The sequence below is a fragment of the Chelonia mydas genome, chromosome 3, assembly GCF_015237465.2.
Source record: "Chelonia mydas isolate rCheMyd1 chromosome 3, rCheMyd1.pri.v2, whole genome shotgun sequence".
Lineage (NCBI taxonomy): Eukaryota > Metazoa > Chordata > Testudines > Cheloniidae > Chelonia > Chelonia mydas.
In genome coordinates, this window is record NC_057851.1 from 53539715 (window position 1) to 53558265 (window position 18551).

The following is an 18551-nucleotide window of genomic DNA, read 5'->3' on the forward strand; positions in this document are numbered from 1 at the left end:
TGTTACTGAAATTGTGACTCTGCCAAAAGAAAATACACAGCATCATATCTGTGTCTGGGTTTTTTGTAATAAACCTAAAACCTTGCTTAGGTGGATAGTAATATTCCTCTGTGCCTCATATGAGTTTGTTAAAAATTTGCTCAGGTAGGTTGAAATATTATCCTCCAGAAGTGGAATCATGGGACCTACTTCTGCGTAAAATATACCTCACATAAAATCGACTGTTTTATTGCAAGAGTTAAATACTGGGTTGTTTCAGAAAGGTGCTCCAATAATATACTTACATGTTTTTCTTATTGTTCTCACACTGTAAAATAAAGCATTATTTTTAGAAAAGTTACCTGAGAAATGTTTTATTAAATGTTGGTATCATTGAAACTTACTATGCCAATATGTACAAAATACTCATTTGTGTATGTACTCAAACACAGTTAGCCATTGTTTAAACTATTTTCACTCATACAGTGTGCCTAGGTGGACTTCTGTATATATTATTGGTTTTGAGGGTTTTTTTATTATTGACTTGAAATTCAGTAATGTTTACAGAATTTGTCAATCTGCATCAGTCCCTTGCTGACCACTTTATTATGTACACATGATAAGTTATAGAGATTGTAAACATGATGTATTTTAAATGTGATTTCTTTGTGCCCCATGCATATAGAAATACAGAACATAAATGATTAATGGTAGCACTGTTTTGTTAAAGTATAATTAGCTGGGTTTGTTCTGATAAACTGTACTCTAACTACTAATTGTAAAATTAAGGTGAATAGAGATACAATAAATAGGAAATGTAATCAGCTTCTTAATTATGTGGTTGACCTTCACGAACAGTAGCAACTGCAATGAATTGCACAAAACTGCCATAGCCAGCTAACTTATATGGTCGCAAATACTGTTAATCATGGCAATTTAAAAACAAATTCAAGATCCATTACTGAATATAAGCTTCCTCCCCTTTCCTGTTGGGGGTTTCACAGTTGTGTGTGGATCTCTTAGACAGTTCTGTTTGATAGGGCTCAGCTACCAGAATGCACGGCTGATGTAAAGAGAGCTTTTTTTCTCTCTGAATTATTCAATTGCTTGTTTTCTGTTTAGATACCTGCCTGTTTTCATATGATTGTCCTGTCATGCATGTCACATTGCATGCATATTCTACTGATTTGGATTTTATGCACTCCAGTTATCATTTCAGTGTTAACTTGAGGGAGAATGTTGGGATGTTGAGAGAGGAGAATAAATTACCAATCACTGCTTTGCTCTGAGACCAAGGATGATGGCAGTTGATAATAGGTTTTCTGTTTAAATTTAAGATGAACTTGTGTTTAATAGAAAAATTGTATGAATCTGCGTACTGTTCTATTGTACAGTTTTGTTTGGTGCCTGCAATAGTTATATGTCCTCCCATTTTCTTCTTGAGTTGTCACGTGAAGTGGGGTTGCCATGTAGTACTGCTAACTGGCTACTTCAGCCATACAACTGCCAGTCCCATTATTATTCAAATAACAATTGACTCAGTGCTCATTGGTCACCTCACAAACCTTCTCTTCTAATTTTCCTCTCATCAGGGGACAGCTGCTCCAAAAAGGAGCAGCTTACTTGGCATAGTAAGACACTGGAAATATATTGGTACCTTATCCACAGCAGATTTAATCTTCTCCGTTGCAATTCTATATTTAACCAGGGATGAACCATTAATTCTCAGTGTATCTTGAGTGTATGTCACCACACCACCCATATACACAGACACTTTTACTCTTGCATGGAGGAGGAGGAATGGGCCTCCCAAAAATCCTTATAAAAGTTAGGTGTTGGTGTCAGATTTGTTATTCCTCTTAAACTGTATTTATTTTCCATCAGTCATTTTGCTTTAATGTAAAAGTCACAGGCCTGTTTTTTGACTATGAGGGAAATGGTAAGGAATATTATTATTTCAGTGACCCTTGTACTGCTATTCTAAGGACATCCAGAGTTTTCCCAGCTGATGGAACCATCTTGACAACTTGCCAAGAAACAGACGGGCTGAACCTAATTTGCATGCAGCTGAGGGCTGAATTTGTTTGCATACAGTTGAACAAACGTAGCCACTCATCTTCAGTACAGAGTAGTGGCCTGTGCAGAGTGCAAATCCAAATGTGCAGTTCACAGTTATTGAGCATGTGAGCAGTAGTCCGTTGCATGCTGGAACATATAATCTTCACAGGCTCTAACAACACTGTATTAAAAGTGAAGACAGCTGTGGATGTACGCTATAACTAAAGGGCTTCCCCCTCACCCCATTTATATAGTGGCATAGCTGTGCATAGTACTTTACAAACCCACAGGAGGATGAAGGCCAGCCCAAGAATCTTACAATCTAAAGTACACACATAATACAAATGATACAAATTTAGATGCAGTAGCACCTGGGAGATGTTGAGCTACCAATGGTCAGAAAGTTTGACTACCTTGGTATATAAGCTATCCTCTGGCATTGTATTTGATTCAATACAATGAGCCCATTGTAGTGAATTAGGTCAGTTAAACAGACTGTCAAGTCCCATAATCTTTCTTTAGATACATTGTAGGCAGGTTTTTTTACTTTTTCTACTACACCTAATTTTTGGTTTGGCACCATATATCATTTCACCCAGTGGCTAATACTGAAGCAAGATATACATTCAGTTTTTTTATCCTGGACTCTTTACCAAAGTTGCAGAAAAACTTTGGAAAGGGTGAAGCCAGCTGATCCATTGATATCTTCTGTCTCAGGATCCGTCAGTTACTGGTAGAAATCTTCCCATGTGTGATAGAAGGAAGGTAAATAGTACAATAGCTGGATTACCAGCCTTGGAAAGAATGGGCATCGGTTTTCACATGTTTGTTTTGGTAGTTTTGTGTCAGTAAGGTGCCTAGAAAAAAGTTTGTTATAATTACAGGGCACTCTTATTCTTTTTATCCTTTTTAGGTTACAGAGGACAGAAGGGGGAAAGAGGTGAGCCTGGTATTGGACTCCCAGGTAATCCTGGTCCACCTGGACCTTCAGGTAAATGTCTCTAGCTTTATCATTGTAAAACAAATACACCCTCTTTGGACGTGATTCTGATCTCTCACCAGTTTTATACCAGTATGACTCCATTGATTTTCATAAGGTAACCCCTGATTTTCTTTGGTTTGAGGTCAGAATCAGATGCCATGCCTCTTGCGTTTAGTTGGTGTGAAGGAGCAGGCTTTTGAGGATACCGAGAGGCTCACCATATGCACAGTGATGATGTCTATGCTAATTGCTATCTTTATTTTATCAGCCACTGGTGTGCCAGGCCCGCCAGGCACTCCAGGTTCCCAGGGGCCTCCAGGGATGAGCGGAAGGTGCAACCCAGCAGATTGTTACTATCATGTATCTCAGGCTCGACAGCGTGCCAGTGGGAAATAAACACCCCTCCAGAGACACTTTGGTTCATGTTTATACCTTATTTCTTTTTATGAATCAATTTAATCTTCATAATACTTAGTGCATTTTGGTCCATATGTATACTCTACAATATATAGACATTTTATAGAGCACTTAGATCGAGCCTTTTACTACATTAATTGCTGTGTCAGAGTTTTTAAATGATTTTGTGAGTTCATTCCATGTGTTATATTTTTTACTGTTTCTCTGGTTTAGAGAGGCAACAGGCCCAAATAGTTCTTATGAGCTTTTCTCTTCAAACAAAATGTATTTTCTTACAACTTGATGATCTTAAGACAGTACAGATTTTTCAGTCTTGTTAATACTGGTTTTATTCATCTTATCACAGAGTGAATTACAGTTGTAGAGTTTTTAAATTCACGTGTTCACAATGAAGTTTATCTTCTTAGGTAGCGTGCTGGGGAACTCTGTTCATACGAAATGTTACCATTCGCTTCAGAAAGTCATGGCATAGGTTTCCACACCCAGCTGACCAATGCTTATGAAGCACACCCAGGACATTCAAGCTTGCTTGAATTGCTTCTGTGGAGCCAAAGGGGGAAATGAAGATTTTATTATGATATCCTCTCTACCCTTGTGAACCATATTGCTGGATTCAGATTGTCTGGAAATTTATCCTATCTGGCCAATAAAGGCATTTTCTATCTCTGAATGATAATCCAGTTCAGAACTGGCTCATTCACTTAACTTCAGGTGCATCAATCCAAGATGGCCAGTTGCTGGGGTTTGGCTTTATTTTTAGCTTGGAACTAAATTAGTGATGGCACATCTTTCAACAAATAGTTATAATCATATAATATGTGGTCTCCTACTTGTCTACACTCAAATTGATCTGGTAGGCAGGCATACCAGGATATCGGTACAGGGACAGATTAGAATGCAAGAAAACTAGTTGGCTGGCACTAGATGGCTTGGAAACATGTGAAATTCACTTTGGAAAGGCATCATGGAGCATAACTGGATGCCGTTTACAAACGCTTTGTGTGACTCTTACCATGGCAGACTCTGTCACTAGAAAGCAAAATAGAATGAAGTGAAATGAATCCTACAGACATTTAAGAAGTGGACCATTTAGCAAATGGTCAACAACAATCAATAAAATGTTCAGTCTTGCAGGGCTAATGAAAAGAGGCTTTTTTCTCCCCAAGATACCCTCTGGATTATATGAAACAGATGAAGCCAGATCATCTGAATATTAGCCTCATTCATTCCCTGGGATAGATGTAGGGTTTGACAAGTTTTATAGTTTCATAGAGTTTAAGACCATCAGGGACCTTCAGATCATCTAATCTCACTTGAAACTATCGTGCTAGAAACTGAAAATGCTATTAGCAGAGCACAGATAGCTGTAATCAAGTCCACAAAGTAAATTGGTGGGGATGGTGAAAAACAAAGCTCTATCCTATCAGCGGTTTGTTAGTGGTTCTCTTGGATTCTGCTCAGCTAAGTGGTTATATACAGTATGAGCTACGGGAGACAAGATTTCTTGATCCACAACTATCAGGGGATTGTTGCCAAATCATGGACTTTCGGACTCCAAAAGAGACATCCAGAAGAATTTTTCTTTTTACTTTTGAATGCAAATTGGGCATTAGAGAAGCTGAAGTGTGGATGCCTTCAGAGAACCTACAGTGAAAATGAAGTTTGGTTTGAATAGAGTTCCTATCAAGTATATCTAGATTGAGACAGATTTTTAAAATGGGTTGCTTTGTTCAGATGCACCCATGACTATATGGTTCAAATTCTCTTCTGGCATAATTCCGTTAAAGTCAGTGAATTTATACCAGCAGAGAAATTGGCCGTATATGTTTTCAGTTTGCTTACATGAACTGCTGGTCAGGTATATTGCATGGGTATTTTTTTAAGTTGATTTATTTGTACTTCTCTAGTGATTCCAAATCTTATTTAAAATATTCAAAATATTTTTTTAACTTTAATTTTAAACTTCACTTCCTGTGTTAATACCAAAAAAGGCATTAGAAAGTGACATGATTAGAATCTTTATGAGCTTGTTCCCTTTCTAGAATGCTATACAGAACAGTGTATATAGATATATTACTTGGTGTTATCTGTATATTTTGGGCATTTTCCTGACTGAACTACAACTCTGAAAGCTTGTAACTTATCTAGCCTGATTTTATAAATGTTAATTTACTTGAATTTTAAAAAGATTATTTTTTCATACACATTTGCAACAGGTGCTCTCTCTCTCCCCCCCCCCCATTTTTGACTCATTATTAGAGTTTTTAAAATCTGTATTTGAACATTTTGAAGTTCTCCATCAGTAACTGTGTTGGTCATGATTAATTTATTTCACACTGTCTTTTTGGTTAATGATTTTTCATTTTCATATAGACCCAATTTAATTTCTCGTGAGAAGAAGGGCGCTTTGTAATATCAGATACCTGTATACCATTTCCAAGCTGCTGAGCCACATTCTGTGTTTGGATAGAATGGCGTCATTCTGGATTAACTCTGCTTTTATCCTGAGTTATTTCAGTTTTACACGATTAGAACTGAAAGCAGAATGTGGCCTGAAACATGCTTCTCATTTGGCAGGTTTTATCTTTAAAATTTTTTTTGCAGTTTCAGATGAATGTTTCCTTGATTTACAGCTGTTTTGAGGATTTTGCTTTTCTTCTTCAATTTCATTTATATGTTTAAAAAACGTGTGCTACAGGAAATGTTGCCTAATACAAGAGGATTATCTTTCTGAGAGCTCGAGGTATTTTTCTGAACTAGGATTTTTTTAGCTGGAACTATATTTAGAATTGAAATATGATGAGAATTTTCTTGAAGTGGCTGGTATATTTGGAACTATTTTGATTTGCTTCAGGAAAGTAATAAAGCTGCTGTGGCTTAGTTAATGTCAAACCCTTCAGAGTTATTCAGAGCCTGTGTTATATACCTCCTTTTGTCCACATGGTGGTACTCAGGACACTTTTGTTAGTGCAAAGGATTGAACAGAGACTGAACTCTAAAAATGGAAGGCAGGAAACAGTGCAGTGTAGATACATTACATCTTGTGCCATCTTTCCACTTTTATCCTTGAGCCTAATATATTTTTTCTAAAATGTACAGTTTGTTTTTAGACAACAGTGTTTGCAAAAAATACTGCCTTTATTGGATGAATATTTCCAGGTTATATGATATAGGTTTTGTTTGTGTTTTGTATATGCATATAATGCAGGAGACTATATAGTAACAAAACATGTCACTTCTAGACATCAGTTTATTTCCAGCATAAGGGTATGCATCTTTAAGGGAGCAGTAAGTCTATTGGAGTATTAAGTAAATCTTAAGAGTAGGGTGCTTTTAAAAATCAAGTAGCATTGCAATCTACTTGTGATCTTTTACATTAATGTTTTTAATACATGGATATTTTGTATAAATAAATTGTACTTGGTAAAATAAGCACATAGGTTTCTGTAGCATAGTATTAGGATGGGTTTCTCTTGTTATCAATCCTCCCTTTGTGTTTTCTGATCATAGGTATTATTGACAAATATACATGTTTACCTGATAGGTAAGGCTAAATGTGAAGTAATTTCTTAACTCACTGATAACCATTTCATAAAATATTTTAGTGCTTCTGATTGTCACGATGGTGAGTTATTACTTTTCATGTCAGCCTGTGCCCAGCTTTATGGAATACAGCATCTGTTTCTTTTCTTTGGCCTTTTTATAGTATTTTATGTTTTGTCTGTAGTGTTACATAACAGTTGTATGAAGAAACATGATCTAGATGGTTTATATTATACACACATCTGTTTTTCAAATATACTGCATGCCATCTAAGGTCTTTGAATTTTATCTATTTACTAAAATGACTGTTGCGATATAAAATTGTTATTGTTCAAATCTTAGAAATCAAAGATTAAAGTTGACATTAATTTTTACTGAATAATTTTTACTTCATATTCTGTATATATCAAGAAGCATAAATTTATCTCTGAAATGTGGCACGCAGGCCAAAACTAAAATAGATCCAGAAGTACATCATATCTAAATCCAGCTCCATCTTCCATGTTTGGTATAGCTTATGAAGGCTTACAAATTTAACTATGACTTTGTCTCAAAAATTTGTGGTTCAAATGGAAAATCCAAGCTTTATAATACCATAAGAGAATGTGTATAACATATGGCATGCTAACAGAAATGTTATGTGTTAATAGACCAAAACAAGCTCATAAGTGTAAAGAATATAATCTACAAAGATTTTGAGACTTCTGTCTTAGAAAAGTGATACATTTAATTACATACTGAATTTTTCACTGTAAATATATTTTGTCTCAGTTCACTGTTTGAAGAATTTGATGATGCACTGTATTTTATTGTTGTATTTAATTTTCAAATAACATTTAGCTGTCATTGAATTCATCACGGTACATGCATACTGACAAATAGAGCCCTGGAAATCTGCAGATATCCATGGACCATGTTTGTGGATCGCGAATCAGATGTGGATACAAATTTTGTATCCACACAAGGCTCTAGTGATAAACATTATACATACCTCTTGGCCCCATTAATTTTTTTCCTCAGCATTTAAAGTTCAGTTCAGTGCATACATGTTAAGTGGATCACAAGATATCCTTCACTGCCTTGTACCTTGCATGGTCATTTACATCTGTGTCAGATCCTACCAGATGAGAACGGTAATGGTTTATACCCATTTCGTAGATGTGACAATGACAACACAAGGTTCAGAGTCAGGTAGCCTTTCCCTTTCTTGTCTTTTAAAGCACAAAAGAGATCATTAAGGCCAGGGTCAGTGGAAGAACCGTCGACCTAGCTACCACCTCTCAGGGAGATTGATTAACTTCAGCGACAGGAGAACCTCTCCCATTGCTGTAGTAAGTGTCTACACTGACGCGCTGCAGCAGCGCAGCTGTATCAGAGTAGCTGTGCTGCTGTAGCAGTTTCAGTGTAGACATAGCCTCAGCCACAAAGGAGTAAATTTAAGTTTTGCTATTCCCTATGGCCAGTATTTTCAAATGTAATTGCCTACAGTTGAATATCTGGGCTGAAATCATGGCTTCTTTGAAGTCAACGGGAGTTTAACTTCAGCGGAGCCAGGATTTCACTCCTAATCTGTGTATGGACACCTCAGTGTGGACTGATTTTTCAGAGGTTCCACTGACTTCCATCGTAGTTACAGGTAGATACTCAGCCCATCTGAAAATCAGATAATCTAGTTACTTGTCTAAATATGGGTTAATATAGGTGCCTATTTTTAGATACCTGCATTTGAAAATTTTATATAAATGTCCAGCTCTCCCATGAGGAAAAGAGCACAGGGGCTAGATGGAGTTTGAAAGGGCACTCGGCAGCATTTTGACCAGTAATGATGATTTTCTTCTCAAGATAAAGTTAGCTGCCTCAGCAAGCTCACTGCACCTGTTGTCTAAGGTTTTCAGTCTTCATCGATAATTTCACAGAAATGCAGATTACGGCAAGGTTTTCTTCTTACTGTAGCTATATTCAAATTAAAGAACTGAAAAATAAAGGATTATGACAAAATTAAAATGGGAGTGGAAAGGGCCTTGCAAAAGAAGAGAACTGATGTACATCTTGTCTCTCTTCCGTCTCTTTGTTGCCTGTGACACTGTAACAGAGAACACAGTGACCTTATTTTAAGCAACAGCTTAGAGAAAGGAAGCAAAGTACCCATGGCCAGTTAATAATACCAAAACCAGTGGCATCCATCATCTCCTTGACATATCCAGTCATCAGGTCAAGGTTTCACGCAATTACTCCAGCAATTAAAAACATATTTGTATGAGTGTGATATTTTCTTGTACCATGTAGCATAACTACTAGCTGCTACTAGGAAAAATTCATAATGTCTATCAAACCAAGACACAGAGTACATTGGTCCAAAAGGACTTAAGCACCTAAACTGCCACTTTAGGTACCTAAATCCCAGAATCAGGGCCCTCCTCCTCTTCCCCTCCCCACACCTATCTTCTTGCAAAAATGGCATAGGCACCTAACCTCAAGAGAGGTTTTGCAGCTGAGAATCCCAAGCAGAGGGAGGTACCTCCCTCCAGCCCAGAGTTAGGCTGAGGGGCAGGGCTTAGAACACACACCTCTTCTTTACATCTCCTATTAGGTAACTTTGGTGAGCAGCCACGTAGCACGCTGGTTTTTGTGAATGCCATTCTGAGGCACCTGGCTCTCCCCATTCATTCTGCACGGAGGCTTTTTGAATCCCAGTGATTTTTTAGCTATAATGAAGCTGAGCATTACCATACTTACATTTTTTGTAGCCCATGGTTTCTCGCTCCGTCTCTTTCTTCCTGACAAAGTAGCCTTGTTTCATCTAGTGCCTTTTTCCTCAGAGGGAGCTCTAGAGTGGTGGCAGAAAGCCAGATTCCACTCTTTTACACCCATGCAACCTCAGATCCAAGAAATGAAATATTTGCAGCACTCAAAATCTCTACTCTATAGTAACCCAACTGTCCAGACCAACAATAAACCATGACTAAAAATAAAGCATCTGTAATCAACTGTTAGAATCATAGAACAATAGGATTAGAAGGGACTGCAGGGTCATCTAGTCTAACCCTCTGCCAAGATGAAGGATTTGTTGTATCTAAACCATCCAAGACAGATGGCTATCCAGCCTCCTTTTGTAAGCATCCAGTGAAGAAGCTTCCACAACCTCCCTAGGCCATCTGTTTCATTGTCCTACTGTTCTTACAGTTGGGAAGTTTTTCCTGAGATTTAATCTAAATCTGCCATGCTGTAGTTTAAACCCATTTCCTCTAGTCCTGCCCTCTGTGGCAAAAGAGAACAACTTTTCTCCCTCTTTTTTATGGCAACCTTTCAAGTATTTGAAGACCGGTATCATGCCCTCCCACCCCCTACCCCCCATTTAGCTCCTCTTTTCCAAGCTAAACATACCCAGTTCCTTCAGCCTTTGTTCATATGACTTGGATTTCATTCCTTTGATCATCTTTGTCACTCACCTCTGGATCCTTCCCAGTTTCTCCACATTGTTTCAGTACATTGGTGACCAAAACTGGATGCAGTGCTCCAGCTGAGGCCCAACCAACACCAAGTAAAGCGCTATTATCACCTCCTCTGACTTGCATGCTATGTCTCTGTTAATGCGACATGAAATTGCATTTGCTTCTTTTTGCAACAGCATCGCATTGCTGAGGCTCTGTCTACACTATGACTTATGTCAGTATAACTTTGTTGCTCAGGGGTGTGAGAAAAAATCCCCGAGTGACATAAATTACACTGACATAAGCGCTGGTTTGGACAGTGCTATGCTGGCGGGAGCACTTTTCCCATCAACATGGCTACCGCTGCTCGTTGGGGGTGGATTAATTAAGTCAATGGGAGAGCTCTTTCCCGTCATCTTAGAGCTACTACACTAGACAGCTGAGAATGGCACAGTTGCGTTGGTACAGCTGCACTGCTATAAGCTCTCTAGTATAGACATAGCCTGACTTGTAGTGAGGTTGTGATTCACCACAACTCTCAGATCGTTCTCCGCAGTGCTGCTGCCAAGCCAGTTATCCCCCATTCTGTATTTGTGCATTTGGTTTTTCTTCCCTAAATGTAGCACCTTACATTTGTCATTTTGTTGTCTATAGCCCAGCTCTCCAGTTTATCAAGATTCCTCTGAATTTTTGCTCTATCCTCCAAAGCATTGTCAAACCCCCTCCCCAGCTTTGTGTCATCTGCAAATTTAATCAAAAAGCTATCTATTCCTACATTCAGGTCATTAATAAAGATGTTAAACAACATAAGACCCAGAACCTATCCCTGTGGAACCCCACTTGAGACCTCCCTCCAATCTGACCCCTTTCCATTAATAGTTACTCGTTGTTTAGCCAATATATGTATCCACTTAATGGTAGTTCCACCAAGCCCATATTTCTCCAGCTTACTTATCAGAATGTCATGTGGGACTGTGTCAAAAGCCTTGCTGAACTCCAGGTATAACTGCAACTCTTAAATAGCAATGAAAAAAATGCATGTGAATCATTCACACTGAATGTCTTTTAGATAAGTATTTGAAAAGGGAATGACTGGGAGCACCTGTGCCCAACATCAAGTGCCTCCTGCCCTGAGAGTGGAGAACCACTGATGCCTCTTGGTGCAATTGCACATGCTGCAGTTCTTTGGCTGATAGCCTAATAAGTGATACATCAGACTAGACATATTAATTGAATCCTGATCTGAGTGTGATGAGTTGATTAATCATAAGCAGGTATTACATTTGTATTTAACAGGAAGCAATATTTTGCTGCTGTTTCACATGTTGATAAGGTCTCAGCTGGAACATTGTGTCCAGTTCTGGGTGCCACATTTCAGGAAAGATGTGGACAAATTGGAGAAAGTCCAGAGAAGGGCAACAAAAATTAGTAAAGGTCTAGAAAACATGACCTATGAGGGAAGATTGAAAAAAACTGGGTTTGCTTAGTCTTAGGAAAGAGAAGACTTAGAGGGGACATGATAACAGTTTTCAAGTACATAAAAGATTGTTACAAGGAGGAGGGAGAAAAATTGTTCTTCTTAACCTCTGAGGATAGGACAAGAAGCAATGGGCTTAAACTTCAGCAAGGGAGGTTTAGGTTGGACATTAGGTAAAACTTCCTGTCAGGGCGGTTAAGCCTGGAATGAATTGCCTAGGGAGGTTGAGGAATCTCCATCATTGGAGATTTTAAGAGCCGGTTAGACGACACCTGTCAGGAATGGTCTAGTTACTACTTAGTCCTGCCTTGACTGCAGGGGACTGGATTAGATGACCTATTGAGGTCCCTTCCAGTCCTACACTTCTGTGATTCTATGATTCTCCGCCTAACCTGGAGTGCAGTATAGCTAATTGTGCTATTTCTCATTATGCAATCAGATTATAGGAATTAATGTAGGTGCAATCATACCCCTGATTAGTGACTCCCATTAGACTTAACTCACTGTTGTGTCAGAGATTTGGAATGAAAATCAAAGGTAGGTGATGCCAGCACTTCTTCAGCTCTTTTCTTGTTAAGTGTCAATGAGCTTCTATTTGTTTTGGGCAATGTCCACATTATAGACTCTGCTTAACAGTAACCCATGTCACTTCTTCTTTTCTTTGTTTCCTTGTTCTTTCTTGATATTTCCACTTGGATTTTTATATACATATAGATTACATATGGTTGTCATCCATATATATTGTGACCAGTGAGACCTCAGTCCATGTTGCATATACTTGACTATTCATGGCACTGAGGATTTACTGGTCAGTTTTATTTTGCTTTTTAAACTAGAAATTCATTTTCCAGTTCAGCTCCAAAGTAGAAATTCTGCTGCAAAATCATAAGTTATCCACTTAACGGAAGTTTGCATTGAATTGAACCCAGAATGTCAAATGTGTTTATTGTAATAGTTCTATTTTATTTATTTATTTTATATATGTGATTACGTTTTCTACCTTACATCGGTCATTTCTATTGTGGAATTTTTAGCATTTTAAGACGGTAATAATTTTTTTTAAAGCAGTTGGATGTTTTTTGTCTTTAAAATGTTTCTTTTTCTTCCACTTCTTCCTGATGTTACTATATTATATTTGGAGAAATAGTTTTCAGTCTGTTATCAGGTTTTTCTGTCCTTGTAACAGTTTTACACATTTTATTACATGGATATAGTCCAAATAAAAGTTTGTTGGTGAAACTATAACATTGTATTCATCTTCTATTGAATTCACTGTGGTCCCTGTTCTTTGAGGAGCTAAGCAATCACAGGAAATTGAAAGTACTCAGCACCTCTCAGGATTGCACCTTCCTCTTAAACTAGTTGGGGTTTTTGAATAAAAGTCGATCTATCTGTGGAAAACACCGGCCAACTTCTACTTACTAATTAACCCTCCTTTGTGGGTGAACAAACTAATTGCCTTACATAAAAGTGCTGAGCTGTATTTCCAAAGAATCAAACTCCCTGGGGCAGATCCTACATTGTTGACCTCACGGGAGTATTAGAGTAGAGGACTTTAGCTGAGAGGCAATGTGGTGTAGTGGACAGAGCACTTGGCTGTGATGCTGGAAACCTGGCTTCTATGCTCGGCTCTACCAGCATCCTGCTGTGACCTTGGGCAATTTCCTTTGTCTATCTTGGCCATTTAGACTGTAAGCATTTGGGGGTAGGTACTCTCCTACTATCAGTGTGTATACAGTGTCTCAGCCCGGGTACTGGTTGGGGAATCTAGGCCATACCATAATACTAGTAATAATTATTATTTCTGCGGCACCTTAATTTATTGTTAAGGTTGAGTTGTTTTGTTCTTAAAGCAGGGATTCAACCTTTTAGTTATGTAGTATGACAAATACAGTGTATTCTCTCCAAAGTTACATTTACTGAGTACTGAATGAATTTTACTGAATATTTACAAGTAAATCTCTCAGAATAATTTTTTTAAATGGATCCTTTAAGAAACTCAGCATTCAATGTCAGACCATTTTGTCCCAAAAGCTCACAGTTAGGCCACTATCTGACTACACAAGAGTGGCAGATACATGAAGCTTGAATACATTTTGTGCAATGGGTCATTTTTTTAAAAAAATAGGATTAATTGGCTTTTCCCCATTATTTATCATAACTTGAAGTTTCTCCTTCAGCAGAGGCTGAAGAAGTCTCTTTCGGAGCATCTCAAAACGGCTGCTCTCTCCCGTTGTTCTCAATGGCACTAAGGCCGCTGGCTGCCCCTAGCAAAGATGGCTGCTGCAGGAGAATGGAGCGGGATGCAGGAGGCAGGTACTGTTGGGGAAAGGTGTTATGGCAATTTCACAGTTAACTCCTCCTCCTCCTTTAAGGTCTTAACATCTTTTAAAATGTATTTCAAAATTTGCCAGGGGACAGCCAGCTGAACCTCCCATTGTGACTTATTTTTACATCCTTACAGATTCCCTATCCTGATCCAGTCTAACTGTTGGAATTTATAGGAATAGGTGGTCCACAGCAGACATGTTCATAAGTGCCACCACACACACGCACACAGCACAGGCTGCGGACCTGCTTGGGACCATGAACCAATTTTGTGTACTTTTCTTCTTTTGTCCTTATTGTCTTCCCAAAGGTACATCCTGTAACTGCCTTATTGCTGTTGTAACACAAAGATCTATTGCAACAGCCACCAAAACTAGAGAGTTCCTCTCCTCCTATTGTGATCTGCTTCAACCATTGCAGTGGTAATATTTCCATAGTTAGACAATACGTTTCAACTTAAGCACGTGCTTCAGTGCTTTGCTGGATCTGCCACCACATCCTGTGGGTATGTGCCTGAAACAAGAAGTAACTGACTTTTTTGGAGGTGGGAAGGCGTTCTGGTTGCCATTGTTCTGGTAGGTATTAATTTCATTACTGCCCTCAGAGGAATTACTCAGAAATATGTTGAGCTTTAATGTACAGTCCCATCAAGTGAAAGTGTTTCAAGTACATTTTATTTCAGGATTCCCCTCCTTTCCTCCCCGCCACACACACTGATCTTGTTTGCATTTTCTGGGCAAAACTTACAATCTAGTTGACTGATTTCCCCCTCCTCCCCCCCATCATTTTTATTTCCTGTCACAAAAATGTGAAGAATTTTAAGCATAAGCAAAAAAAGTGAAGAACTGGAAGACATTAATATCTGTGGCACCTGTACCCAGGTGTAGATTTTAAAATTATTTGGAAACTAATGGCAACAGGGGGAAAAAGCATTAAATCAGGACAGTTTTATTTCTGTCTCAAGAGAGGAAACGTTAGAGAAGTTATATATTCCAAAACACACAAACTTTAATTTACACACTAGAGAGAAACAAAAATATCCACATTGCACATTTTTCTCTAGCAATGGCGTTGTAATAGAAGAGGGAAACAGGGATGTCTCTATGGGATAGACTCTACCTGAACTATTTCTTTTAATTGTCGTGTATATGACCATTCATACAAAAACATGCAAGGGGTTAAGAAATATGATTTATTTCTTCCTTTTGTACAACCAGAGATGTCACTTTAGACCTTTAAAATAAATAATCTCAAACTCATTTATTTCTGGCTATTAAAATTCCCTTCACAGTGGCTTCTTGCCTTCTTAGTTTGATTTCACATAGAAGGACCTGAGAAGGAGCAGGCTTCATATAAAAGTGGGGACTCAACACAAATTGGAGGCAAAAATGAAAACCAGCATTATGTATAAAGGTTTTTGTACATGACGTATTCATGATAACCCAGTGATCACACATTTACAGAGATTTACAGCATACAAAGTATTCAGTGTGGCATGTTTTTACAGGAAGGGTCTGGCAGCCATGTTTGTACAATTTAAATCACAGTGATTGGAGACAGAGGCTTAGTATACATTGTACAACACATACACATGGTGAAATGAATGTAGCTGAGATGATCTGATTAGTTCAGTTCAGCTCCATGGAATTTATTTTACAAGTGTATCAAAAAAAGTAACAGCTACAACTGAGATAAACAAACCATTCTGTCTTTTTTATTTAGTTGATGCCCTAAGACACGGTACATCACTGTACATCACATGGGAGGGAAAGGGAGAGGGGAAAGAAGTGACTGGGAAAGGGCTTTATTTATTTTAAAAATAAATTGGTTTAAGACAACTGCCTTGTTATCTCCAAGGGGAAGAGAGAGCCAAAGGGTCTTGCCTGTGTAGTTTTGTAGCACCATCATTCTAAATTTGGTTGCCTTTTTGTAAGAACATACAAATAATGTGTTTAAAGTATGTCCTATTGAAGCCTTGGATGCTAGGTTTCTCCTTCTTGTTTGGTAGGTTTTTCTTCCAATTTTTTTTTTATTGTCAGCTGTACGTGCAGAGAATAAAGTGATACTAATGTTTCACAGCACTTGCATTGCACTTTCATGGCCCTTTCACGTTCTTACCAGCTCTCTGTCCAGCTTGCACTGTGCAAGATGATGGCTCACAATATCCCGGAGGACCAGCAGGACCTGGAGGACCAGGTATCCCAGGCTGACCAGCCACTCCTGGTGGGCCTCGTTCACCATCACGGCCTTCCCTTCCATAGCTGGGTTTGCCGGGTTCACCTGGAAGAATGGACATATATGTAAACAGAAGCACTACATGGCAGGTATAAAATGTGGATCATTGTTTTATTTAAAGTTTGGTTTTGTTCTTAAAAGTGACTGTGAAAATGGCTTTCCATGTTTAATGTCTGTGAGTTCTATATAAAATATGTTCCCTTTACACATTAAGAGATGTTTCTCTATCAGCCATCCCTCCAAACTCAACCTGAGCTTGGCTGGGTGCTCACGTATTACAAGCAATAAAGTTTCTATAGGCCAAATTCTCCCCACAGTTACCTCTGTCCAGCTCCACTGCCATCAACAGCGTTGCAGTGTTAATGATTAGAACCTATGAACAATTCTGTTGATTATGCACAAGAAGGATAGAATCCAGGCTATTAACTCAATAGAGCTAACAGGAATAAAAAGCACTACAAAAATATTGTGTCCTTTAGTCAGATGTGACTCTCAGTACACAGGGTGCAGATGTGTTGAGTAGCAAGATGCATTTTTATGTATTTCTCCTTAAATTGTCAATGGATTGATGAAATAATAAGCAATTTCTGTAAGTTTCTTCCAGTGGTACATTTATATTATATAAACTGAGGTTTTCAGACATCCCAAACATCTGTGTTTGCTAATAAGTGAAATTATTATCCTTGTTACACAGAGAAGGACATTCATTAGCTTATATCCATATATAAACAGTAATTCCTCGCTTAACGTTGTAGTTATGGTCCTGAAAAATGTGACTTTAAGCGAAATAATGTTAAGCGAATCCAATTTCCCCATAAGAATTAATGTAAATAGGGGGGTTTAGGTTCCGGGGAATTTTTTTTCACCAGACAAAAGACTACACACACACACACACACACACACAGAGTATAAGTTTTAAATAAACAATTTAATACTGTACACAGCAATGATGATTGTGAAGCCTGATTGAGGTGGTGAAGTCAGAGGGTGGAAGAGGGTGGGATATTTCCCAGGGAATGCCTTGCTGCTAAATGATGAACTAGAACAGCTGAGCCCTCAAGGGTTAACACATTGTTGTTAATGTAGCCTCACACTCTACAAGGCAGCACAAAGGGAGGGAGGGGAGACAGCTTGGCAGAGAGAGACAGAGACTCACACCGTGTGTGTGTGAGAGAGATGTGCATTGCTGACACCACTCTAAGTACACTGCCTTTTTAAGTAGATCAGCAAGTTGAGACAGCAGCTTCTGCCAGCAAGCTCCCTCCGTCCTGAGCCCTGTTGTGTCCCCCACTTGCTCTGTGGAGATGGGGTAAGTGGGGTGCAGGAGCAAGGGGAAGGGGGACACCCTGACATTAGCCCCCATCTTCTCTCCCGCCCCCTCCCCCCCCAGCAAGCAGGAGGCTTGGGGGGCAGCTCCAAGGCAGAGGGCAGGAGCAGCACATGGCAGGGACAGCCGAAGTGCAGGCAATTGATAGCCTGCTGGGCGGCTGCCACACAGGGAACTTAGGGGAGCCAATAGGGAGGCTGCCAGCCCACCCTGGTTCCAAGCCCCCACCAGCTAGCTCCAACGGGCTGCTCTTCCTGCAAGCAGTGGACAAAGCAGGCAGCTGCCAAACAGTGTTATAAGGGAGCGTTGCACAACTTTAAATGAGCATGTTCCCTAACTGATCAGCAACATAACAACGAAACAACGTTAACTGGGACGACTTTAAGTGAGGAGTTACTGTTCTCAGAAATGTGTGGGAGTCAGAACTCCTTATATTGAAAATGAATGTACTTCTTCATTTAAACCACTAGAGGGCAGTTGTGTTACATTTATGAGCATAAATCTGGGTTCTGGAATTCTGTGACACAACATGGCAATTAATGACCACAAAAGTAAAGAAGAATTGTAATTTGAAGCCCCAGAATTGTAAACAGAGGCTTTGAGGACTCCACTGTTGCTGATGGGTAGGATTCTTTCATTTTTTGTGGTTGTCATTATGGGAATTGCATATCTGACATTTTTTGATTTACACACACTGGTCCCAATCCTGATCCCTTTGAAACCAATGGGAGTTTTGTCATTGACTTCAATGGTAACAGGATAAGGCCCAGGCCC

General features: G+C 38.9%; 2 protein-coding genes across 8 annotated transcripts in view; one reads left to right on the top strand and one right to left on the bottom strand.

Annotated features, from left to right (window-relative positions):
- Positions 1 to 13132, top strand: part of COL19A1 (collagen type XIX alpha 1 chain) — a 316775-nt gene extending 303643 nt beyond the window's left edge. For 6 of the 7 annotated variants that reach the window (XM_037894282.2, XM_043542458.1, XM_043542459.1 and 3 more), the window contains 2 exons: positions 2951 to 3028; positions 3288 to 13132. In XM_037894282.2, the coding sequence (XP_037750210.1) occupies positions 2951 to 3028; positions 3288 to 3415 (206 nt within the window). In that variant the 3' untranslated portion in view covers positions 3416 to 13132. Of the gene's footprint in view, positions 1 to 2950; positions 3242 to 3287 lie in introns of those variants that run through there. The other variant, XM_043542460.1, reaches the window with a different exon arrangement.
- Positions 13133 to 15219: 2087 nt separating this feature from the next.
- Positions 15220 to 18551, bottom strand: part of COL9A1 (collagen type IX alpha 1 chain) — a 104748-nt gene continuing 101416 nt past the window's right edge. The window contains exon 38 of the mRNA XM_007070552.4: positions 15220 to 16495. Coding sequence (XP_007070614.2) covers positions 16311 to 16495 — 185 coding nt within the window. The 3' untranslated portion in view covers positions 15220 to 16310. The remainder of the gene's footprint in view (positions 16496 to 18551) is intronic.